Source organism: Oncorhynchus nerka, linkage group LG9a (genome assembly GCF_034236695.1).
Source record: "Oncorhynchus nerka isolate Pitt River linkage group LG9a, Oner_Uvic_2.0, whole genome shotgun sequence".
Classification (NCBI taxonomy): Eukaryota; Metazoa; Chordata; class Actinopteri; order Salmoniformes; family Salmonidae; genus Oncorhynchus; species Oncorhynchus nerka.
The window spans coordinates 53,387,713-53,414,786 of record NC_088404.1 but is presented as its reverse complement, the minus strand read 5'-3'; the positions used below and the strand labels follow the sequence as shown (position 1 = coordinate 53,414,786).

At 42.2% G+C, this 27,074-nt stretch overlaps 1 protein-coding gene across 1 annotated transcript; it reads left to right on the top strand.

Annotated features, from left to right (window-relative positions):
• Positions 1 to 8,932: 8,932 nt before the first annotated feature.
• LOC115134518 (G/T mismatch-specific thymine DNA glycosylase-like) lies at positions 8,933 to 22,302 on the top strand. The gene is made up of 10 exons (XM_029668578.2): positions 8,933 to 9,063; positions 13,872 to 14,041; positions 14,269 to 14,573; positions 14,751 to 14,820; positions 15,081 to 15,216; positions 15,385 to 15,467; positions 15,568 to 15,662; positions 15,958 to 16,129; positions 16,386 to 16,530; positions 19,239 to 22,302. The coding sequence occupies exons 2-9, from the start codon at positions 13,978 to 13,980 to the stop codon at positions 16,505 to 16,507; spliced, it is 1,047 nt and encodes a 348-aa protein (XP_029524438.1). The 5' UTR covers positions 8,933 to 9,063; positions 13,872 to 13,977; the 3' UTR covers positions 16,508 to 16,530; positions 19,239 to 22,302.
• Positions 22,303 to 27,074: the final 4,772 nt, after the last annotated feature.

Genomic DNA, 27,074 nt, shown 5'->3' with positions numbered 1-27,074 from the left:
ACAAGTCAGTTCGTCATATTTCTGCCCTGCTAGAGCTGCCCCGTCAACTGTAAGTGCTGTTATTGTGACATGGAAAAGTCTAGGAGCAACAACGGCTCAGCCGCGAAGTGGTAGGCCACACAAGCTCACAGAATGGGACCGCCAAGTGCTGAAACACGCAGCGCGTAAAAATCGTCTGTCCTCATTTGCAACACTCACAACCGAGTTCCAAACTGCTTCAGGAAGCAACGTCAGCACAAGAACTGTTCGTCGGGAGCATCATGAAATAGGTTTCCATGGCCGAGCAGCCGCACACAAGCCTAAGATCACCATGTGCAATGCCATGCATCGGCTGGAGGGGTGTAATGCTGACCGCCATTGAACTCTGGAGCAGTGGAAACACGTTCTCTGGAGTAATGAATCACGCTTCACCGTCCGACAAATCTGGGTTTGGCAGATGCCAGGAGAACGCTACCTGCAGCAATGCATAGTGCCAACTGTACATTTTGGTGGAGGAATAATGGTCTGGGGCTGTTTTTCATGGTTCGGGCTTGGCCCCTTAGTTCCAGTGAAGGGAAATCTTGACTGGCCCGCACAGAGCCCCGACCTCAACCCTATCGAACACCTTTGGGATGAATTGGAACACCGACTGCGAGCCAGGCCTAATCGCCCAACATCAGAGCACGACCTCACTAATGCTCATGGCTGAATAGAAGCAAGTCCCCACAGCAATGTTCCAACATCTGGTGGAAAGCCTTCCCAGAAGAGTGGAAGCTGTTATAGCAGCAAAGGGGGGACCAACTCCATATTAATGCCCATGATTTTGGAATGAGATGTTCGACGAGTAGGTGACCAAAAGTATAACATATTTTAGAACATGCGCCCAAGTATGCAAATGAGCCCCTGTTTATTCTCGCTTCTCTTCCTCGCGAAGAGCATCTCTACTCTAGCCCTCATATTGGATCCCTGGTTTCTGGCTCAACGGCTCACAAGTGAACCATGAAAAATATCGCTGCAGGGCACAGGTCTTAGGACTCTGTCGAGAAGTTGGGTACTAACCATTGTGTTCCTCACAATGGCCAGTGCTATCCCGTCCCAGGACGAACCTAGCCCGTCACTCAAACCCCCCACGTTCTAGTGCTTGCAGTTCCATGATTGCGGGAAAGATTCCCACCCTCTATGCATCAATTCCTTGGATTAGGAACACGCCCAAGAGGTGCTCAAGGACCCGGAGTCAAGAGAGCATGTCTGAAAAGGAGGGTTAAATGGGCTTCTATCTCGATAGCCCCTCTTGCCTCCGAGCCAACAGCGATAGCTGAGGCTCAGCTCTCCGCATCAGAGCCCAGTTGGGCCGAGGTCATGGATGACCTAAACTCCCCCCTCCTCACTGTCTGACGATGTAAGAACCGACTTGCCTAGTTAAATAAAGGTTAAATAAAAAGGAAGACGAGGATGACAATGGGATTAATCTTATGGATATCCTTGAGATAGCGCAGGTAATGGGGATGACCCCAGCCTGGAAATGCGCAACAAGGAGGAAGCCTCTCACGACATGTTACTATCGACACCAGCGCCTCACTCCCTGGGAAGGCGGAACACTTTACTGCCTCCGTTCTTTCAGAGGACTTACAAGCCCTCAGCCCAAGCAAGAGCTTCTAATGAGACCTTTTTATTGTTAGCATGTCAGGCTTAGCAACTGGACTCAAGACACCCTAGACCCAGATGCTTGGGAGGTTATTTGGCCATTGGCCCAGTTTTATTGCAAGGAATTATAAATCGGTCAAACACAGGCTAGGGCTGGGTTATAAACTACACCCTGTCCCTTTCTTCACTGGGGAGAATCACTGAGGACAGGGAAGGAATGACCATCTACCTCTCAGCATAACATCTATGATTCATCCTCTTTGAATAAACCAATTGTCCTCCCCCTGATTTGCTTTGGGGACTGTGTTATTAAAGAATAACATCAACTGCTAACACTCCCGTAGTGCCATCCAAGGCTGTGGTCGTATCATGAGCCTAGCGGTGGTGGGAGAAAGGGCTAAGCTTATCGAACCTAACAGACAAAGAACAAGTGGATCTCCTGGATGCCCCAGTGAAACCCAAGGAGTTGTTCGGGTCCAACGTCGAAGCCATGCGGCAGAAGTGTGGCGTGCAAAAGTGAAGCTCGTGGCAGCCTGTTGGTTCCTGCGTCTCGCCCCAGCCGCCTCACAACCGTCTCTACAGGTTATAGAAAAGAGCAGAAGCTCTGAACTCTCCGCTCAGAACCTAGTCCTACTTATCTAAAGGTTATGGAAAAGATAATAAAACAAAAGCACTTTAGTAAATATTACTGTCCATAAAAGCACTACAGTAAATACTACAGTATACCGTGTGTAGAGGTGGCAGGCGATCAGAAGATGAGGTGTGGTTTATTTGGGGCGTGGCTTTCAATTTGTTCTTTTTAGCCACGGCCCAGAGTGAATGTCATTCCAGGTCATCTGTTCTGTTGTATTCACCATGCAGAACTGTACTGCCAACACTGAATCTGTAATGATACTTATGTAGTAGTTAGAAGCCTCTACTCAACAATCATGCCATTTATCTGGGATTTACAAAGGCCATAGTTTTTGTAAAGCTCACCTGCAAAAGCCATTGGAAAGTGGAGGCCTACCTATCTTTAAACAGCAGTACTGGGCTGTGAATGCCAAGGCGTTAACTCACTGGCGATTTGGGTTTCCCTGATGTGTTAGACGCTGATGCCATCCTGTGGCTAAGTATGGAAGTCTATACAACAATAAATACCTATCTTATTAAAATATATATATATATATATATATATATATATATATATATTTAACCTTTATTTCACTTTACTTAAAATGTTTTTCTCCAAAGCAGAGTGCCCAAACAAATTAACAGGCAACAACTTTGTTTTGAAAATATTCTTTAAGAATTCTAAACCAGATTAAGCATGTATATAAGGTGCCTGATACCTCTGTATACACCCCGATATGCTTGAATCATTATTTGGTTCCATCACAGGATCATAAGGTGTTTGTTGAATGGAAGAAAGGGCTGGCCTCAATTGAAGACCTATACTAGACTGTTGGGGAGTAGTGAACTACGTGTAGTTCAACCAGTAATTGAACTACATGTTGCAGCAGCTTGGTGGTAGTTGAATTCAATGCACTTTGTTGCCATGTAGCAGTGTAGTTAACTACTGGAACTAGACACAGTACTTTTTTGCAAAAAAGAAAAGAAAATGTGTGTAGTAGGCAAGATGTTTTTTCAGCATCAGTCCTGCCTAATTCTCGCTTGAAACACTTTTTCTTTTAAATAGGCTAAATGACACATTCTGCTACCAGTCTATGACAATTGGTAGTCTATGACATTTTAGATTTAGATATAATTTATCACAAAGTAGTTTTGTAGTGAACTACCTCTTCAAAGTAACTTTAGTTTGGTAAACTATATTATTTTAAAAAGGTAGCTTTAGTGTAGCTTAATGAGCTGACAGAGCCCACCTCCCCAGAAACCTATGACCTTTGGCTTTCACCTAGAATTGTTTATTTATGACAACAACAACAACACACTTTCCAACCCATATGATCTAGTACACAATAAAAGTATAATAATACATATACAAATATGATGGTATGATAAAAAAAAAGCGAATGAATAAACCTTTTAAAACTTTATAGTATGTCCATATATAATTATAATCTGTTTTAGGAACATCTACCCAAGTATTTCACCTGCTTTATTAATTAACCAAACATATACTGAACAAAAATCTAAACGCAACATGCAAAGTGTTGGTCCCGTGTTTCATGAGTTGAAATAAAATATCCCAGAAATGTTCCATACGCACAAAAAGCTTATTTCTCTCAAATGTTGTGCACAAATTTATTTTCATCCCTGTTAGTGCACCTTGTGCTGTGGACAATAAAAGGCTACTCTAAAATGTGCAATTTTGTCACACAACACAATGCCACAGATTGAGGGAGCGTGCAATTGGCATGCTGACTGCAGGAATGTCCACCAGAACTGTTGCCAGTATTTTAATGTTCATTTCTCTACCATAAGCCGCCCCAAGGTAGTTTTAGATAATTTACTAATATGTCCAACCAGCCTCAAAACCGCAGGCCACATGTAACCACGCCAGCCCAGGACCTCCACATTCGGCTTCTTCACCTGCGGAATCGTCTGAGACCACCCACCTGGACAGTTGATGAAACTGAGGAGTATTTCTGTCTGTAATAAAGCCCTTTGTGGGGAAAAACTCATTCTGATTGTCTGGGCCTGGCTTCTCAGTGGGAGCCAGGCCACTGGATGTGCCCCTGCCCAGTCATGTGAAATCCATAGATTAGGGTTTAATGAATTTATTTCAATTGACTGATTTCCATTTATTAACTCTAACTTAGTAAAATCCTTGAAATATTTGCATGTTGAGTTTATATTTTTGTTCAGTATGTAAAGGCATTAGTGATAGTCAAAATCTGTTAAATTTGTGAATGTCTAAATCAACATTTGGACCATTTAAACAGTGTACATCCCACCTATAGACAAGGGGACCATGTTTTTGATGTTCTAAGCATATGCAATGTGTCTGCCAACGACATAAAACAAATGTTTGACTTCCACAAAAAATTCCTTCTTAACTAATTTTATTCTTTATCATAGAGCTTTAAAAGTTATGTATTTAGATCTGCCTGCTCGAGACAAATTCAGCGATTGCTTTGCCATGTCTGTGCCCTGAAGCAGTTGAGCTGGATAAATGTTTTTCTAAAGGACTGCCCCTTTTAAGTAAAGTTGCAGTGAAGTGATATAAATGGATGTAATGATGCAGCCGACCACCAGAGGGAGGCAAATGCACGTTTATTCATCAGAGGACATTGACACGGTCCTAGGAAGGTCTGGATGGCAGTCTTCTGACATAAAAGGGTGGGAAATCAATCAAATATGTAATGTAATCATATACATATTTTTACAAGTAATTCCAGTACCTGATTTCGGGGACTGTCAGCTTATTAGCTTAACTTGTTACAGAGTGAAGTAATTGGTAGCTTGGTAAACTATATTTCAGAGTAGCTTCCCCAACAGCAATTTGCATATTGTAACCAGTGAAAGAACACATTTGAACTCTAAGTCAGACACTATATAAAGGGAAAATTCCAAACTTTGAAACCCTCACTGTGCAATGCTCATTTTATGACTTGTTACAGCGCCCTCCCAACTCAAAACACCTAGTCTCCCAGTTTATATCCTTTTTTCTCCAAATATACAGAGGGCTCTATTAGTCATTTTAAGGAGACCTGGGATGAAGAGTTGATGATATCTGGGCAGAAGCCCTGTCTAGAATGAACTCTTGTTCCATCCATGACAGGTATCAATTGGTACAATAATGTAATGCAGACTTCTTTACTGCAAAAACAAACAACTTAGAATCTACCCTCAGGTTTCCCCAATGTGTGGCAGATGTAAAACCCCAGAGGGCTCATTGACTCATCTTTTTTTTGGCTAAGCCCACTTCTAAATGACTTCTGGTTGAATTAATATTAGGCAGCAGTTGTAAAGTGCCAAACAGGTTTTGGCAAACAGCTTGATGTTGATGTTGTTGACATAGCAAGGGCAATTGACCGTCTGGCTGAGTAGAATGCTTAAAGTACAGTGTCATAATGCGTCGAAAGAGCCTATTAATTTAATATTATAAACTGTGCTTAGTGCTCTGAATGGCTGAAAGTCGTTTTATATCAGACCGCATACCATGAGTATGACAAAAAAAGTACTATTTACTGTTCTAATTACGTCAGTAACCAGTTTATAATAGCAATAAGGCACCTCCGGTTTTGTGGTATATGGCCAAATGACCACGGCTAAGGGCTGTATCCAGGCACTAAGAACAGCCTGTACCATACCCTCAATGGCCTTATTGCTTAAATATAGGCTAAGATTGTTAGGTTGAATACTATGACTCGGGGTGTTAGTTTTGTGAATAAATAACATGCAACGTTCATTTGAATGGTCAGCAACTAGAGAGATAGTAACCAGAGTTTTACATTCCCAAGTTTATTGCACATATCAGCAGGGATGTAGTCCTGCCATAGTGCAGGTGAGGGGCGCTCCCTCACTTTTTTCAATTTGAGAACACATGCCGCTGGTAAAAAGTATTTCTGGAAAATTAATCATGATAAATTCTCAAATTCTATTTTAATTCCCACATAAATTGCATGACAAATATAGAATGACAAAGTAAACAAATATTTCTGTATACATCAATGATGTTGCTCTTGCTGCTGGTGATTCTCTGATCCACCTCTACGCAGACGACACCATTCTGTATACTTCTGGCCCCTCCTTGGACACTGTGTTAACTAACCTCTAGACGAGCTTCAATGCCATACAACTCTCCTTCCGTGGCCTCCAACTACTCTTAAATGCAAGTAAAACTAAATGCATGCTATTCAATCGATCGCTGCCAGCACCTGCTCGCCCGTCCAGCATCACTACTCTGGACGGCTCTGACTTAGAATATGTGGACAACTACAAATACCTGGGTGTCTGGTTAGACTGTAAACTCTCCTTCCAGACACATTAAGCATCTCCAATCCAAAATTAAATCTAGAATCGGCTTCCAATATCGCAACAAAGCATCCTTCACTCATGCTGCCAAACATACCCTCGTAAAACTGACCGTCCTACCGATCCTCGACTTCGGTGATGTCATCTATAAAATAGCCTCCAACACTCTACTCAACAAACTGGATGCAGTCTATCACAGTGCCATCCGTTTTGTCACCAAAGCCCCATACACTACCCACCATTGCGACCTGTACGCTCTCGTTGGTTGGCCCTCGCTTCATACTCGTCGCCAAACCCACTGGCTACAGGTTATCTACAAGTCTCTGCTAGGTAAAGCCCCACCTTATCTCAGCTCACTGGTCACCATAGCAGCACCCACTCGTAGCACGCGCTCCAGCAGGTATATCTCACTGGTCACCCCCAAAGCCAATTCCTCATTTGGTTGTCTTTCCTTCCAGTTCTCTGCTGCCCATGACTGGAAGGAAATGCAAAAATCTCTGAAGCTGGAGACTCACATCTCCCTCACTAGCTTTAAGCACCAGCTGTCAGAGCAGCTTACAGATCACTGCACCTGTACATAGCCCATCTGTAAACAGCCCATCTATCTACCTACCTCATCCCCATACTGGTATTTATTTAGCTCCTTTGCACCCCAGTATCTCTACCTGCACATTCATCTTCTGCCGATCTACCATTCCAGTGTTTAATTGCTGTATTGTAATTACTTCGCCACCATGGCCTATTTATTTCCTTAACTTTTTAATTGATTTATTTCACCTTTATTTAACCAGGTAGGCAAGTTGAGAACAAGTTCTCATTTGCAATTGCGACCTGGCCAAGATAAAGCAAAGCAGTTCGACAGATACAACGACACAGAGTTACACATGGAGTAAAACAAACATACAGTCAATAATACAGTATAAACAAGTCTATATACAATGTGAGCAAATGAGGTGAGAGGGGAGGTAAAGGCAAAAAAGGCCATGGTGGCAAAGTAAATACAATATAACTTACCTCATTTGCACTCACTGTATATAGACTTTTTGTTTTCTTTTGTTCTACTGTATTATTGACTGTGTGTTTTGTTTTTTCCATGTGTAACTCTGTGTTGTTGTATGTGTCGAATTGCTACGCTTTATCTTGGCCAGGTCGCAGTTGCAAATGAGAACTTGTTCTCAACTAGCCTATCTGGTTAAATAAAGGTAAAATAAATAAAAATGCAGGCAATAGCAGCCTATATGTAGGTAAATGGTGGTTTCTTCTCCATCTTCTCCCAATGCAGAGCACGAATGATGAATAACTGTGCAGAGGCCCATAGGTTGGATGATTCACCACTTTGAGCGGGGAAAATCTGACATAAGAACTGCTAGACAGAACTCCAGGGGTTGCTAAAACTGCTGTCCTCAAAACAGTTTCTTATCGATTTGGGGATGCACTTGAACTCACCCTATTGTTCCGAGTGCTTAGCTTATGGAAACGTACCACTATTGCATATGCAGATAAACTGATCCATCACATGAACCTTATCACACCAAAGATATCTAGGATCCAAATTCACCACGTGTATGCCTTGATGTTCATATAACTCTTATACAGTATATGACCATGGTGCCGGTCACTTAAAATAACCCTCATCTGTTGCCTACGCCTAATGCCTATGCATCACTTATTGTTATTATTATTACAAATAGAAGATTATAACTTCTCACAATGGTGTTCATTTAGTAAAGTTAGATAAAAGCTCAATCAAATCAATGTCTTGCAAGATCACAATGATTAATTAGTATTAAACAGAACCGAATATAATAGCATATATGCCTACTGTAGCATAGTAGGCCTATAAGTAACGCCAAAAACACCTCGGTCATTTATTTTTCCAATTTGTAAGTCGCTCTGGATAAGAGCGTCTGCTAAATGACTTAAATGTAAATGTAAATTTTCTCTAGCTGAATAGGAGCTTTTCTTTTCTCATGTGGCCAACACTCAAAGGCGCGTGCCACTAAGCAGGACAAAATAGGCCCACCAGAAAGGCTTATACATTTGTTACCACCATCTGCTTTAATTCGCTCACGAAACAGCAATACAAGAAAAACTAAAAGCATATTCTCATGGCGCGAATTCATATTAAACGGCGACCTTGCCTGCTTGCATGTGGTCAGAGGGTTGGAAGCCAATGGAAAACTACCTCGCGAGTTTAAAAGTCCGTAGAGCAAACCAACACTGATAAGGGGGGGTGTGTGGCTTGGGTTATGTATATTTTTTTCAGTTCATATTATAATTAGCATGAATCCCGGATGTCAATATAAATGTTCGTTTTACATGCACTAAAAGTTGACGTATTATTTCAGGAGAAGAACGTTTTTACTTTGTTTCCCTATTAATAATGTTGGTATAGTCCCATGTCAAAGTTGACGTGCATCTCTTTCTTTGTTGCTTGCTCTAGCAAGTCCAAAGGGAAATTGATAGAGTACAATCGTTTTCAAGAAAAATAATAAACACATTCAACCATATCTGTAAGAGGTATGTATGCATTTGGTCAATTAACGTTACATACGATTTGTATTCATTGGACAGCGAACCGGCTCATTGCTAGTTAGCAAGTCATTCATCCATGCTATTTAGCGGAATAGCTAACCAAGCTAGTTAGCATAGCTATATTCGCCAGCTTACGTTAGGTATCCATAATGGCTTAGATTTTGATTGAAAGTACACTATAGACGAAGTAGGGGTAGAATGTGTGATTGTTTAATTTGTTGACAAACAAGTTACTAAAGCGACACTAGTCTAGCGCAACATTTATCCTTTTGACTTTTCTCCCTGACACTTGCTAGCTGACGTATTCATCCTACAATGCCAGACATTGACAATGACCAGGAAATGTGCTATTTCCAAATCAGAATAATAATAATGTCAATATGAATATTGATCAGACTAACAAAGTAAATCCACCATAAAGAAAAGAAAAGAAAAGCTGTGTGGATGACTGCTTGTCCCCTCAAAATAAGTGTTGAGTTCTCATAACCGCTCAGGAAGGAGATGCGTTCTGTTTTCTAGAGATTAACATACTTTGGTGCGAAAAGTGCAAATCATTCCCAGAACAACAGCAAAGGACTTTGTGAAGGTGCTGGAGGAAACAGGTGCAAAAGTATTTATATCCACAGTAAAATGAGTCCTATATCGACATAACCTGAAAGGCCGCTCAGCAAAGAAGCCACTGCTCCAAAACCGCCATTAAAAAAAGCCAGGCTATGGTTTGAAACTGCACATGGGGACAAATATTGTACTTTTTGGAGAAATGTCCTCTGGTCTGATGAAATAGAAATAGAACTGTTTGGCCATAATGACCATCATTATGTTTGGAGGAAAAAGGGGAGGCTTGCAAGCTGAAGAACATCATCCCAACCGTGAAGCACAGGGGTGGCAGCATCATGTTGTGGGGGTGCTTTGCTGCAGGAGGGACTGGTGCACTTCACAAAATGGAAAATTATGTGGAAATTATGTCAGGAAGTTAAAGCTTGGTCGCAAATGGGTCTTCCAAATGGACAATCACCCCAAGCATACTTCCAAAGTTGTGGCAAAATGGCTTAAGGACAACAAAGTCAAGGTATTGGAGTGGCCATCACAAAGCCCTGACCTCAAACCTATAGAAAATTTGTGGGCAGAACTGAAAAGGCGTGTGCAAGCAAGGAGGCCTACAAACCTGACTCAGTTACACCAGCTCTGTCAGGAGGAATGGGCCAAAATTCACCCAACTTATTGTGGGAAGCTCGTGGAAGGCTACCAGAAACATTTGACCCAAGTTAAACAATTTAAAGGCAATGCTACCAAATACTAATTGAGTGCATGTAAACTTCTGACCCACTGGGAATGTGATGAAATAAATAAAAGCTCAAATAAATCATTCTCTACTATTATTCTGACATTTTACATTCTTAAAATAAACTGACCTAAGACAGGGAATTTCTACTAGGATTAAATGTCAGAAATGGTAAAACTGAGTTTAAATGTATTTGGCTAAGGTGTGTGTAAACTTCCGACTTCAACTGGACATACATACATGCATATACAAACACACAAGTATGTGGACACCCCTTCAAATTAGTGGATTTTGGCTATTGCAGCCACACCCGTTGCTGACAGGTGTATACAATTGAGCACACAGCCATGCAATCTCCATTGGCAGTAGAATGGCATTACTGAAGAGCTCAGTGATTTTTAACGTGGCACCGTCATAGGATGCCACCTTTCCAACAATTCAGTTCGTCAAACTTCTGCCCTGCTAGAGCTGCTCCGGTCAACTGTAAGTGCTGTTATTGTGAAGGGGAAACATCAGGGAGCAACATCAGCTCGGACGCGAAGTGGTAGGCCATTCAAGCTCACAGAATGGGACAACTGAATGCTGAAGCGTCTGTACTCGGTTGCAACACTCACTGCCGAGTTCCAAACTGCCTCTGTATGCAACCTCAGCACAAGAACTGTTCATCGGGAACTTCTTGAAATGGGTTTCCATGGCCAAGCAGCCGCACACAAGCCTAAGATCACCATGCACGTTGACTGGAGTGGTGTAAAGCTCACCTCCATTGGACTCTGGAGCAGTGGTAACGTGTTCTCTGGAGTGATTAATCCCGTTTCACCATCTGGCAGTCCGATGGACAAATCTGGGTTTGGCGGATGCCAGGAGAACTCTACCTGCCCGAATGCGCAGTGCCAACTGGACATTTTGGTGGAGGAGGAATAATATCTGGGGCAGTTTTTCATGGTTCGGGTTAGGCCCCTTAGTTCCAGGGAAGGGAATCTTAACGCTGCTGCATACAATGACATTCTTGACTATTTTGTGATTCCAACTTTGTGGCAGCAGTTTGGGGAAGGCCCTTTCCTGTTTCAGCATGACAATGCCCCCGTGCACAAAGAGGTCCATACAGAAATGGTTTGACGGCCGGTGTGAAGAAATTGACAGGCCTGTTCAGAGCCCTGACCTCAACCCCATCGAACACCTTTGGGATGAATTGGAACCCCGACCACGAGGCAGGCCCAATCGCCCAACATCAGTGCCTGATCTCAATAGTCCCCGCAGCAATATTCCAACATCCTGTGGAAAGCCTTCCCAGAATGAGATGTTTGATGAGCAGGTGTCCACATACTTTTGGTCGTGTGTGTGTGTCTGTGTACACACAATGCATTTGGAAAGTATTCAGACCCCTTGACTTTTCCACATTTTGCTATGCTACAGCTTTATTCTAGAATTTGTTTTCTCAATCTACACACAATACCCCATAATGACCACGCAAAAACAGGATTTTAGATAATAAAACATGTCAAAACTGTATTCAGGCCCTTTACTCAGTACTTTGTTGAAGCACCATTGGCAGCCATTATAGCCTCGCGTCTTCTTGAGTATGACGTTACAAACTTGGCACACCTGTGTTCAGGGAGTTTTTCCCATTATTTGCAGATCCTCTCAAGCTCTTTCAGGTTGGATGGGAAGTGTCGCTGCACAGCTATTTTCAGGTCTCTCGAGATGTTGGACCAGGTTAAAGTCAATGCTCTGGCTGGGCTGCTCAAGGACATTCAGAGACTTGTCGTTGTTCTGTTGGAAGGTGAACCTTCGCCCCAGTCTGAGGTCCTGTGCGCTCTGGAGCAGGTTTTCATCAAGGATCTCTCTGTGGCCTCCCGAGTGGCCTAGTGGTCTAAGGCACTGCATTGCATTGCTAGCTGTGCCACTGGAGATCCTGGTTCGAGTCCAGGCTCTGTCACAGCTGGCCGCGACAGGGAGACCCATGGAGCGGCGCACAATTGGCCCAGCGTCATCCGGGTTAGAGGAGGGTTTGGCCGTCGGGGATGTTCTTGTCCCATCGTGCACCATTGCATTTCTGTTCAAAAATTTGTATCAAGACTGCCCAAATGTGCCTAATTTGTTTATTAATTACTTTTTATGTTCAAAATTGTGCACTCTCCTCAAACTATAGCATGGTATTCTTTCACTGTAATATCTACTGTAAATTGGACAGTGCCGTTAGATTAACAAGAATTTAAGCTTTCTGCCAATATCAGATATGTCTATGTCCTCGGAAACGTTCTTGTTACTTACAATCTCATGCTAATCGCATTAGCCTACGTTAGCTCAACTGTCCCGCAGGGGACCCACCAATCCTGAAGAAGTTTTCAACCACCAAGTGCTATGATGAAACTGGCTCTCATGAGGACCGCCACAGGAAAGGAAGACCCAGAGTTACCTCTGCTGCAGAGGATAAGTTCATTAGAGTTACCCGCCTCAGAAATTGCAGCCCAAATAAATGCTTCACAGAGTTCAAGTAACAGACACACCTCAACATCAACTGTTCAGAGGAGACTGCGTGAATCGGGACTTCATGGTCGAATTGCTGCAAGGAAACCACTACTAAAGGATAAGAAGAAGAGACTTGCTTGGGCCAAGAAACACGAGCAATGGACATTCTGGTACCTTTTGAAGTTTCTGAATCTGTCCTGGAGGGTATGATGTACTTGTTTTACAGGTGTCACTACAGCTTTCCCCAAACTAAGTCATCAAGGCAAAGGGTGGCTACTTAAAAATAAAAAATTCTAAAGTACAAATATATACTAATATATTTTTTCACCAAGGGGTGTACGTTTAGGGTTTTGCCCTAACAATGCACGGTTGATTCAAATTATCAAAGGTTAATGATTAGTTGCCTATTTGAATCAGCTGTGTAGTACTTGGGCAAAAAACAAAACTTTGGTCCCGAGGACCGACTACAGGAAACCCTGTACTAGAATATACACTGAGTATACAAAACATTACAGACCAATCAGGTGAATCCAAGTGAAAGCTATGATCCATTATTGATGTCACTTGTTAAATCCACTTCAACCCAGTGTAGATGAAGGGGAGGAGACAGGTTAAATAAGGATTTTTAAGTCTTGAGACAGTTGAGACATTGGTTGTGTGTGCCATTCAGAGGGTGCCTTTTGAACGGGGTATGGTAGTAAGTGCCAGGCGCACCGGTTTGTGTCAAGAACTGCAATATTGCAGGGTTTTTCCACGCTCAACAGTTTCCCGCGTGTATCAAGAATGGTCCACCACCCAAAGGACATCCAGCGAACGTGACACAACTGTGGGAAGCATTGGAGTCAACATGGGCCAGCATCCCTGTGGAACGCTTTCAACACCTTGTAGAGTCGGCATGACTTATTGAGGCAGTTCTGAGAGAGAGGTGGGGGGATTTCAACGCAATACTAGGAATGTGTTCCTAATGTTTGGCATAGTCAGTGTATTTCAGTTATATAATTAACAATGTGGGTCTTTTTTTTTTTTGTCTTCCTTTTTTCAGGATTCAGTCTACTCAACAGCTTCAAGCTCTACAGGGGCAGTAGCCGGGCATCAACCACCATCACAGTCCTCACCCTCACTACACAGAGGGACCAAGACAGAGGGTCATGGCTCATATGGTTGTCAGTCATGAGCCCATGGCACTGCAAGAGCCCGCCAACATAGCGAAAGGTACCCTGGTTCTTTATTCCCGCAGAGCTGTATTCAATAACGGACATGAGCCTTAATGTATTTCTGATGGATTTAAAGTTGATTAATTTGTGGGCGAAGTGTTCTTTGATGCATTTCCCCACAGATTTAAAAACAATGCTTCATCGAACAAATCAGTGTTCCTGTGACAGTCGAGGCTAGTGTGAAGGTTCACAGCAAGGTGATTGGAAGATCTCTCCCTCTTGCAGCTCCAGCAAAAAAGCGAGGGAGAACGGCACAACCAAAGGAACCCAAGCCACCCAAAATGCCCAAGGCCAAACCGGGACCCAAGGCCAAACCGGGACCCAAGGCCAAACCAGGACCCAAGGCCAAACCGGGACCCAAGCCCAAGAAAGGCAAGGAGGGTCAAGAGGCAGACGGCACGCAGGAGAAAATAGACAAGACCTTCAAGAAGGTCAAGAAGAAAAGGGACCGCTTCAAAGGCATGACTGAGGATGAGGTCATGAGTAGAACTCTGACCGACATCCTTGACTACAACCTGGACTATGTTATCGTGAGTTCACCGCTTTTGTCGCTTTGTGCCAGACATTTTTTGATGTGCGCCAGACAATGGAGCTACTTGATTTGTCCAATGAGAAATGCTTATTTTCGTTTTCAGCTGCAAAATGTTCTGTCTTGCGTGCTCTAATGAGAAAAAACGGTAGTATAAAATGCAACTTTTTTGTTCTAGATTGGAATCAACCCAGGTCTCGTGGCAGCCTATGTTGGACGATGGTTCCCTGGCCATGGAAACCATTTCTGTAAGTTGCTTTGCGTATTTATTCAGTCTCTTACTTTGAAAACATCATAAATCTTCCTTCTCAGTATTTGTTTTGTCTGCTCTTTCATGACCCTAACACCATTGATGAATCAAATAAATTGCTAAACTTTACATTCAAGTCAATGTTATGTTACTCATGATGATGCAGTTGTACGCTTAGTGCGCAGAGAATACAGATTTTCACCCCAATTTCAGAAAAATAATGGTACAATGAATTTAATGAGTAGTTATCCTCTTCAGGGAAGTGCCTGTTCTTGTCCGGATTCACTGATGAGCAGCTTAACCACATGAGCGACACCAGCCTGCCAGAGAAATATAAGATCGGCTTCACCAACATGGTGGCAAGGACAACGCCTGGAAGCAAGGACCTGTCAACGTAAGCTTAGGAAGAACATGATAAAATACCTAAAGTCAGTCTGCAATGTGCTGAAAAAAGAGTGGGAGGATGCAGAGACATTTGTCTCGAACAGTGGCCACAACATAGCAAGCTGAATTAACATAGATGGAATACAATGTTTGACTCAAATCTTCTGTTTCTTCACAGCAAAGAGCTACGCGAGGGCGCCTTAATTCTTGCTGAGAAGCTGAAAAAGTACAAGCCCCTCATAGCTGTTTTCAATGGAAAATGTAAGTAGCTACACATCCCTGCTAAATAGGAGAAATTCCAGTGGCCAGAACTTTCTGTTGAAATTCGATATTTACCATTTGACATTCTGTTTATTGTCAGGTATCTATGAAATGTTCTGCAGAGAGATGTTTGGTAAAAAGCCCAAGAAGCTTGACTTTGGTCTGCAGCCACACAAGATACCGGACTGTGAAGTGGTAAGGGCTCTGCTACCTGGTAGTGTATGTTGTTGTGGTGCTCCAGATACTGTATTTCATGATGAATGGAGGATAAAGAAATGGAAGAGTTGAAAGAAGATGTACTTCCTGGATCAAGCGCTTTCTCACAATAACTGATCCAAATGTCACCGTTTTGACTAAAGATTCAAATCGAACAAAACAGTTGAGGGTCTTTGAAATTGTTCACATTTAACTATGATCATTGAGCATACGGTGGCAGTACCGTGCCATTTCCCCTTTGAAATGACATGTAACCCTGCCCTCGCCCATACAGGCATTGTATCTGATGCCCTCGTCGAGTGCCCGCTGCGCCCAGTTCCCCCGTGCCCAGGACAAAGTGCACTTCTACATCAAGCTGAGGGAATTGAGGGACCAGCTCAGGGGCGTGGCCCGATCTGAGGAGATTCAGGAGTTGGAGTACAGCTTTGACCTGGGACTGGCCAAAGGTAAGAGAACGTGCTGCAGGCAGTGCTATAATGACTATTCAAACAGGAACATCATTGAGCTAATTAATATAAAATGTACATTTATTATGATGAGGTACAATGTGACATTTCATTTTGAAGAATGAAATGAAAACCCATCACGGTCCTGTCCCATCTCATGGTCTCAAGGTAGTCATAGTCACCTATAGGAGCTTATTTCAAAATGACAAAAAAAAAAAGTCATGAATTGAATTGTGTGTTTTTCTCCCCGTTGCAGAGGACGCTAAGAGGATGGCGATCAAGGAAGAGGCGTACGACCCAGGCTACGAGGCCGCCTTCGGCGGAGCATATGGAGAGGGTGGGCCCGAGCCTGAGGAGGGCCAGAGCAACGGTCACTAACTTCTCGTTGGCTGGAAACACAGGTCAGCACCATAGAAATAGAATGAGCAGTAACTATATCAACTGTGGTCTTAAAAAGTGGTAGTTAACCCAAATTACAAAAGTACTTCCGCATCCTCACCTTGTAGTGAGTCTAGGCGCCACGAGGTATCGTGATCCAAGCACTGGATTTGTATGTGCCTCGAATTCCTCGTCTCCTGACACTGCTACAGATTTAAAGGGGCTGGATAGGTGGGAATAATATGGCGTAAATTACATCCAGCCTATCAAAAGGTATATTTAGCGTATTCCTATCCAATCCCTCCAGATCTACGGGAGTGGCTAGGGGTCGGTTTGGAATGCAGGGTGTGTCATAAATCCTGTGTCATAAATCCTAGCGGTCAAACAGGGAAATGGTTCCAATCGTTATTCCACCATTAATTTTCCCCAAAGGGGATTTTTGAGGGGGAAAAATGCACCCCTTGGGATCCCCAGGACAGAGTTTGGGAAACGCCGAACTACAGCCAGAGGATGGGTACATGACGGACACATTGTTGTTTTGCAGTTCTCATAGAGATTTACACGGTTATCAAAACATCACTCCAGGGTAAGCCTACACGAAACAGACATGATTTGTGTTTCTAAAAACCCCTATGGGAAAAATGAATGGTGGGTAAATGATTGGAACCATATCCCAGTTTGACCGCTAGGTTTTATGGGTATTATGACTCATACTGTGGTACTCTATTGCTGATGGCATGGCCAAAGATGTAGGAGACTGAATGGGGTTTTGAAACCAATTACCTAGACTATAGAATATTTTTACCAAAGCTATGTCTAGGGGTCCTAGCTAACTAACTGGGCCATAACCTGATATTAATGTGTGCATTAAGCATTAAAGTAAGCGATTTTAAGCTGACCGGTGTTGTAATTAGGTCACACATACTTACCAGAGTCCAGGGTGAGCTCTGTCTGGACTCTGTAGTCAGTCAGCCCAAGCAGGTCATAGTTGTTCAATTGTGACAAAAATAATTATAATATACACAAAAAGAATCAAGAAGGCATGCCAGTGGCCTCCCGGGTGGCGCAGTGGTTAAGGGCGCTGTACTGCAGCGCCAGCTGTGCCAACAGAGACTCTGGGTTCGCGCCCAGGCTCTGTCGTGGGGCGACGCACAATTGGCCTAGCGTCGTCCGGGTTAGGGAGGGCTTGGTCGGTAGGGATGTCCTTGTCTCATCGCGCACCAGCGACTCCTGTGGCGGGACGGGCGCAGTGCGCGCTAACCAAGGTTGCCAGGTACACGGTGTTTCCTCCGGCACATTGGTGCGGCTGGCTTCCGGGTTGGATGTGCGATGTGTTAAGAAGCAGTGCGGCTGGTTGGGTTGTGTATCGGAGGACGCATGACTTTCAACCTTCGTCTCTCCCGAGCCCGTACGGGAGTTGTAGCGATGAGACAAGATAGTAGCTACTACAACAATTGGATACCACGAAATTGGGGAGAAAAAAAAGAAGAAAAAAAAGAAGGCATTCCAAAACTAAAGTCCTACTCCGTACACCTCTCACCTGCTGATCACTAACTTATCATGCCTTGCTGGCACAGTCAGTACCAGGCCCGGTTGCTGCTGTCCCCTATGGATGGGATGTGTACTGTCTAGCTATGGCCTAAACCCATAAACTCAATCCCAATAACCTCCACTTAGCCCTCCCCCTCGTTTTCGAGTGTCCCTCGGTGGTGGAGTGTCCTTCAAAACGGAGCAACCAGTGGTAGGGAGAGAAATAACCCTATGAAATGGGAAATCACTTGTGAACAGCGGAAGTGGCCAAAGGATAGTCTACGACGCAACTCATTGATGTCGAGCCTTCTATTTTTGACAATGCCTGTACTGGTGGCAGTAATAGTTTTCCTTCTATTTCTCATGCAACAAATACGTACTTATCATATGAACAATATATGAGAACTGCAAAACAACAATGTGTCCGTCATGTACCCATCCTCTGGCCTGGGGACCCCAAGGAGTGCACGTTTAGGGTTTTGTAAATAAGAATTTGTTCTTATCCGACTTGCCTAGATAAATAAAGGTTAAATATATTTAAAAGAATTGTGCCCCAAAGCCTGTTTTAGCATGGGCAGCGCCATTGAGGACTTTTACAATTTTTCCTATGGGTTAAGGAAGGATCACATAATTCCATCCAGGTCATCAGGAGAAATCAGCCAATGAGCAAACATTCCATAACCGCAGGTGGCAGTGAGTAAATCACCAACTTTGGCTTTACACATGTTCAGATAACACACTCTAGGTGGCAGTATGCACCTATTCAGTTTGTTTAGACTCAGAAGAAGAAGAAATGGATTACTTTAAAATAGAGGAAGCCCTAAATTGGTGCTGCCCATGCTATCGCAGAAGCCATAATAGCACGGATACAAAGAAGCCCGATCTTTCGACTTCCAAGCCTAAAACACTTGACTACCTGTTCCAATTTTTCTTATTTATCCTTTATTTAACTAGGCATGTCATTTAAGAACAAATTCTGATTTACAATGACGGCATAGGAACAGTGGGTTAACTGCCTTGCTCAGGGACAGAACAACAGATTTGTACCTTGTCAGCTTGGGGGATTCGATCTAGCAACCTTCCGGTTACAAGTCCAACGCTCTAACCACGAGGCTACCTGCCGCACCTAACAATGGGCTCGAGGTAGCGTGCCCAAATTTCCTCACCTCAGAGCTTTAAAGGCGTTCTGTTCTAATTTCAGACGCTGCCGAGAAGGCAAACACTTACCAACCTCCTACGGCTGCCACCACCACAGAAGGACAACTCCCAGACAGACAGTGGATGAGGCAGTCTTTCACTGATCAGATTAGACATGGGTGGCTCTAAAGAACCACAGGCATGGGTGGGCAACGTATAAGAAAGGGTAAATGGCTCCTAACGAGCCCTATCTATTCGTGCACAGACCTCAAAGCCGCACATCCTTTACCCTCCCTTCAACAAGAAGCTGCACCTCTGTTTGAAGACAGAAATGATAGTTTTTAGTGTTTTGTATTTTTATTTTTTTTGCCATTTTTGGAATATACACTTGACTAGTTGATAGATGGAATTGTCTAAATTTATAATTTAAAAAAACAAATCTGGTTTTGTTATAGTGTGTGTGTGTGTTTGATTGCCCACAAGGCAGTCCTTTTTAAATATGTGAAATCAGGGACTTGACACATTGTTTTAATACCGTACTTTGCCACAGGCGGGCACAGTAGGTGTAAGCAAAGCATGCATACTGTATTGGTTACTGCTCTGACAGTACAAATGGTTCTAAATCATGCTTTTACACACGTGTCAGAGAGTCCCAAATAAACATGTGACAAAACACATTACAGTAAGATGACACTGTAAGTGCTGCATTGTGAAGTTTAAGATGAGCTAGTACTCTACTTTTATAAGTTCTGTACCTTGAGGAGAATGAACTAGACACAAGGTCAAAAAGTGATTCCACTGAGGGATGTTTTAGTAATGTCTTTACAAGCCTTTTATCATGGAGTTGCAATACACAAGATGGATGCTATATATTTTTTATTTTACTTTCTTATGTTTAGTATGTTTCTGAAAATGTTGTTTATAAAATTATGGGGATTTTCTATTTTACTTGGCATTTTTTGTTTTGTTTTTACTTTGCAGCCTTAAAAGAAACATCAGGTAGCGGTGTTGGTAATATTGTTTTTATACGAGTTCTAAAGGTGTGTTTGTTGAAAACCTTGCCTCTAGCCTTCGTTCTGTTAGCATACCAAGAAATTGTCTTCTATTGCATCCTGAGTGACTAAACGCTGGGACGTGTTCATAAAAAATAAAATAAAAACCTTTTTCAATTATTTGAAACGGATACAAAAACTGAGTTTCGGACTTCTGTTTCAACCAGTTTTTTCCCATTTGGTGCCTAATGAACACGACCCTGTTCTTTCTTAAAATCGTTTCATGCTGTACATTACAATATACTCTTTGCACACGTTCTTACTTCTGAGATACTACTCATGAACCCTCTGGGCAAATGTATGGATGCACGCTGAGAAGTGTTGTCATAGTACCTTTTTTTATGTGTACAGTTCATTTGGAAAGTATTTGGACCCCTTCACTTTTCCCACATTTTGTTACATTACTGCCTTATTCTAAAATGGATTAAATAAATGTTTTTCCTCATCAATCTACACACAACACCCCATAATGATGAAGAAAAACTGTTTTTTATAAACAGAATTACCTTATTTACTTAAGTATTCAGACTATTGATTGGAGTCCACCTTTTGTAAATTCAATTGATTGGAAAGGCACACACCTGTCTATATAAGGTCCCACAGTTGACAGTGAATGTCAGAGCAAAAACCAAGCCATGAGGTCAAAGTCCGTAGATCTCCGAGACGGGATTGTGTCAAGGCACAGATCTGGGGATGGGTACCAAAACATTTCTGCAGCATTGAAGGTCCCCAAGAACACAGTGGCCTCCATAATTCTTAAATGGAAGAAGTTTGAAACCACCAAGACTCTTCCTAGAGCTGGCCGCCCAGCCAAACTGGGAAATCGGGGGAGAAGGGCCTTGGTCAGGGAGGTGACCATGAACCCAAGAGTTTCTCTGTGGAGATGGGAGAACCTTCCAGAAGGACAACCATCTCTGCAGCACTCCACCAATCAGGCCTTTATGTTAGAGGGGCCAGACAGAAGCCATTCCTCAGTAAAAGGCACATGACAGCCCACGTGGAGTTTGCCAAAAGGCACCTAAAGATCCTTAATGAAAACCTGCTCCAGAGCGCTCAGGACCTCAGCTTGGGTCGAAGATTCACCTTCCAACAGGACAACGACCCTATGCACACAGCCAAGACAACGCAGGAGTGGCTTTGGGACAAGTCTCTGAATGTCCTTGAGTGGCCCAGCCAGAGGCCGGACTTGAACCCAATCGAACATCGAGGCCGGACTTGAACCCAATCGAACACCTCTGGAGAGATTGAAAATAGCTGTGCAGAGACGCTCCCCATTCAACCTGACAGCTTGAGAGGATCTGCAGAGAAGAATGGCAGAAACTCCCCAAATACAGGCGTGCCAAGCTTGTAGTGTCATACCCAAAAAGACTTGAGGCTGTAATCGCTGCCAAAGGTGCTTCAACAAAGTACTTAGTAAAGGGTCTATATTTATTTATTTGCCAACATTTCTTAACCAGTTTTTGCTTTGTCATTATGGGCTATTGTGTGTAGATTGATGAGACAAAAACTATTTAATCCATTTTAGAATAAGGCTTTAACGTAACAATGTGGAAAAGTTCAATGGATCCGAATGCTTCCCAAATGCACCTGTCGATGTAACAGTATGTCAGAAGTTGTAATACTTAAGCATTAGTCTTTACACCAGTGGTGAAGTTACAGCAGCATTCCATGTCACAAGTCCCAAGTTGCCTACCGTGAGCTAGATCAGCGTTTAAATGGCTACAAGCTCACCTTTTGAGGTTTTGTATTGCTTTATTTTTTTGTGACCAATGTGAATTTAAATAAAAATAATAATTTTGCCAATTGTAATTAAATGTAAATGTAATTAAATTCGTCACTTCCTGTACATGTTATCCTTGTAAAGAGACTAAATAATAATAGACCTAGGCTGGGATTCAGTCAGAATCCAAGCTATAGTGGCTTGACATTTTATAGGAAATTTCTCAAATGAATCTGACATCTGCAGCATTTACCTTGAATGCGATCTCATGTTAAAGTGGTATTATGTTTATATTTTTTTCAAATGAATTGATTGTGAAGCTGATGTCTCAGACCAATAAATATTCAACCTCTCAACCTGTCATGCAAAGCCAAAATAAATTCAGGACCAGAAGAACACCTATTAATAGATGGGTTTAGTTATTTATTTTGAAGCCGACATTGAATATCCCTTTGCGCATGGTGTTCTTAAATAGCACTTTGGATGGTATATCAATACACCCAGTCACTACAAAGATACAGGTGTCCTTCCTAACTCAGTTGCCGGAGAGGAAGGAAACCGCTCAGGGATTTCACCATGAGAGCAATGGTGACTTTAAAACAGTTACAGAGTGATAGGAGAAACCTGAGGACGGATCAACATCGTTGTAGTTACTCCACAATACTAACCTAAATGACAGAGTGAAAAGAAGGACGCCTGCACAGAATAAAAATATTCCAAAACATGCATCCTGTTTGCAATAAGGCACTAAAGTAATATTGCAAAGAAATTAACTCTGAGCAAATTCAACAAATTACTCTCCTCTTTTACATGCACCCCAATATCCTGTTGTTATTTTGGGATAGTCAAGTATTCTGTTTTTGAGTTGCCACATATAAACATATCCGTTTGCATTAACCAGAAAAGGCTTACGTCCCGGTTATGAGAAACCCGGATAAAATGCCTGGGATTATGCTGATCTTAGATGGGATACTGGGGCATGTAAACATCTTATGCCGTTTACTGTTGTTTTTCACGGTCTGTGCAGGTTCAGTTTCGTATATCATCACTGTTGTGATGTCTTCATCTAATTGTCAAACAAATCACTTCAAGCAGCAGGCTACCTGCGCAGTTCAATACACAATCTATTTAGCTGATATGCTGTATTGGACCGTATAGTTTACTGGCTTAGGCTACTTTTACCCCTAATTTAGAAACATTTCTGATGATAATTTTCAACATTTGTTGGCCATATTATAATTTCCGACTTATGTTAGGTCATTTTTTGTTGTTGTCAACTATATTTAGATGCCTGCATCTTCTCTTCTGTCATAACTTGTTGCCCCAGAAGACTAAATAAAGTTGTGCTCACCTGTATGTCTTACATTGATAGAATGAATGCATTAGTAATCTAGTTAACACCGGTAAAGTTGTCTGTTTAGTTTAGGGACCGGGGTGAAAATTCAATCATTTAAAAACAGTGGAAACCGTTTATAAGGAAATGAAAAGCTGAGAAAACTATGAAACATATTTCTGATAAGACTTCAGTTCGACTTGGGTGCATATTTTATGTGGTTGAAATACTGCCTGCTTGCATAACATTGTCAAAGATAACAATTACATGCACATTAGCATTTTCTCAAGAGTTGCTGAAAGAAAGAAATCATATTTCTCCACTCCTGTTCCAGAGATAAAATTAACATTTGTTGTATAATTTTCTGCAAGAAATGCATAATTCTGCAGGAGTTAATATTATATTCAACTACATGTGAGAGGTTATAGGCCTACAGTCAGTGTCCAGATTTCAGTTACTATTCCACTTAACCTATATGAAATTAAATTAGGAATATTGTGTTTATTCATGGTAAATGGATATTCGTGAGCGGGATATCAAAGGTTCATGTAAACAGCTTATCCTGAATAAGACCTTAAGCGGGATATGATCTACTATCCGGAATACTGAGCGCAGGTAAACGTGGTCACTGAGTACCACTCTTCATATTTTCAAGCATGGTGGTGGCTGCATCATGTTATGGGTTTGCTTGTCATCGGCAAGGACTAGGGAGTTTTTTGGGGGGATAAAAATAAACAGAATAGAGGTGAGCACAGACAAAATCCTAGAGGAAAACCTGGTTCAGTCTGCTTTCCAACACTGGGAGACAAATTCACCTTTCAGCAGGACTATAACCTAAAACACAAGGCCAAATATACACTGGAGTTGCTTACCACAAATGTTCCTGAGTGGCAAAATCTATGGCAAGACTTGAAATGGCTGTCTAGGAATGATCAACAACCAACTAAACAGAGCTTGAAGATTTTTTTTTTACATTCTCGTAAAACATTGTACAATCCAAGTGTGGAAAGCTCTTAGAGACTTACCCAGAAAGACTCAACACTATAATCACTGCCAAAGGTGATTCTATGTATTGACTCAGGGGGTTGAATACTTATCAAGAAATATGAAGTGTTTGATTTTCCATTGTTAAAAATAAAGTTAGAATTTAGAGTATCGTTGACAAAAAATGAATCTCTTTTTAATCTCACTTTGTAACAACAAAATGTGGAAAAAGTCAAGGGGTGTGAAGGCACTGAAGGAGTCACTGACACTTATTGTTACCAAGGAATTGTGCATGCATGATATAGGCATGTGAAGTAACATCCCTTTTCACGGGGGGGCTGGCTGGGAAAAAAACAAACATTTCGTAGGGCCCTCCCTGCACACTTCGGAAGCTTCAACACAGACCATTATTGGTTTACACAAAAGTGTATATCCACAAAAGTCAGATCCACACACAAGTGCACCACACCCATATTCAGTGCCTGGTGTAAGTATTCACTATCCTAAAGTAATTTGGTTGTGTTGCACATTTCACAAACTTAAACAACCTTCTCTACATGTTTTGTCTTATCTTTATTAACGGCATCACAGCATCAACTTAAACATTTATTAAGACATTTTGAATGTTTTCAACTACTAGAAGTATCCCATATAGTGTGTTTTCAAGATTAAGGGTGGGGACTAGATCCTGGGGCAGGTTTAAGATGTCCGAGAAGACGCCCGCCAGCTAGTCAACACACACTCTGAAGACGAGGCCAGGGGTGCCATCTGAGCCGGGTGCTTTGTGAGTATTAACCATTTTGAGAGTTTTCGTCAGGTCAGCCTCGGAGAGGGAAAGCACCTGGTCTTCTGAAGCAGCGACAGTCTTCCTGGATGGCTTTTGCTCAATGAAGGTGTCAACGAGCTAGCTAACTATTTATTTGCCTAAACACTCATATTTGTAGGTGAATACGTTACTGTCTATTCATTATTCATTAATACCAATATGTCAATACGCTAGTGTCAGTGTTCAGTGGCATGTTAGCTAACGCAACAGCTAAGGTAGCCACAATTATGAGCTGACTTGACATTAAAGCAAAATTTCACTTTTTTATATATATTTTTGTCTTCGAAAAAAATGTTTTTGCTTTGTCATTATGGAGTATTGTGTGTAGATTTAATCCATTTTAGAATAAGGCTGTAACGTAACAAAATGTGTGAAAAGTCAAGGGGTCTGAATACTTTCCGAAAGCGCTGTATGCAGCCGTTTTCATTAACGATTAGTTAGGTTAAAGTTAAGAGACAAAGGTAAGTCTGTATAGCAATCCTGCTGGGCACAGACGTCAATTCAACGTCTATGCCACGTTGGTTCAATGTAATTACATTGAAACGACTTGGAAACAATTTTGAGTCAACCAGTGTATGCCCAGTTGGATGATAGTCATGTCAACCACCACCTAACCTTCTACTGAAACCTGTGTGTTGCCTCGTTCACGTCCTGTCGGGAACTCTGAAATACGACCTTTCTACTGGGAAGGAGGAGGAAACTCAGGTATGATTTCTGGAGCCCGATCTTTCCTACATGCTAAACTCTGGTCTCATGCATCACTGAATATGGAAACAAACATGGCCGCGGTTTCGTCTTCAATGGTGAGAAGGGTACTTGTGTTCCTCCGATCACTCCAACATAACGTGAACGTGGCATAATATATTCCCGGTGAAGGCAGGGGCTTATCTCATATCTTCAATAACTCTTATGGAAGGAAGTGAACATTTCCCATGTTAAGCATATGGAATGAATTGTACATGTTATGACTTTTTATACAGTTTTATACACTTTCTTGACATGTACTCTAATTATTTTTACTAAGTGATTAACCCGAGAAGAAATAACTTTGTAAAACTGTTACATTAATCATTGTAATACACAAACAAGAGAAAGGAGAGTATAGAGGAGACTTTGTATTGTTGACATTTAGGATAAAGAAGTTGAAAGCAAGGGTTATTTGATGTCAGATAGGAAGATAACTGTTCAAAAATAATTGTCTCCATCACCTTGCTCCTGTTTCTCATCGTTCTATCGTCACTCCATGTGCAGTGGGGAGATGACTACACCAAAAGAATAGAGCCGCAAAGAAACCCTATTGAGGTTGTCTGCAGGGCCTAGCCTTTTTGGGCCCCCCAAGTCATAGACTGATCTCTCTGCTTACCGCACAGTGCACGAAGTCTGGAACCAACAGGACCCTGAACAGCTTCTACCCCCAAGCCATAAGACTGTTAAACAAGACTTCTAAATAGCTAATCAAATGGCCACCCAGACCACCTGCATTGTCCCTTTTTTGCACTAACTCAATGCACACACACACACTGAACTCTACTCACACATTCTTACACTAACACAAAGTACGTGTGGATAGCTGGGGAGGTGGTCCAGAGGGTGACTAGACTTCCCGTGCGGAAGTTGGAGAATTTTGCATTTTTCAAATACCTGAAACGTGCCTTTCCTTTGTTTCTAGAGCCATAGTCATTATGCTTAATTCTATGTTTAAAAATGTTTAAAAATCTAAATATGTCTGCATATCTAAGCATACCTCGTAAAGGGGGGGGCTCTTATGCCTAGAGCTGGCCCTAGTGAGTGAGAGAGTGAGATCAGGTAAAGTTCTGGAGATGAAGGAATACAGGTACTGTATGTGGAACTTTAGTTAGACCCGTATGGCGTATCAATACCATTTAGAATCTGTCCCAGTTCAATGAGAGGGTGTCTAAACACGAATGGGGAATGTCAGCCATGAAGTATTCCAATGACAGTGATCTGAAATATACACTGTATTC

Bases quoted from the DNA above. Each gene is read 5' to 3' on its own strand.
- LOC115134518 (XM_029668578.2), top strand. From the start codon at position 13,978: ATGGCTCATATGGTTGTCAGTCATGAGCCCATGGCACTGCAAGAGCCC. The intron at 14,821-15,080 runs GTAAGTTGCTTT...TATCCTCTTCAG, and splicing joins TGGCCATGGAAACCATTTCT to GGAAGTGCCTGTTCTTGTCC. The intron at 16,130-16,385 runs GTAAGAGAACGT...TCCCCGTTGCAG, and splicing joins TGACCTGGGACTGGCCAAAG to AGGACGCTAAGAGGATGGCG.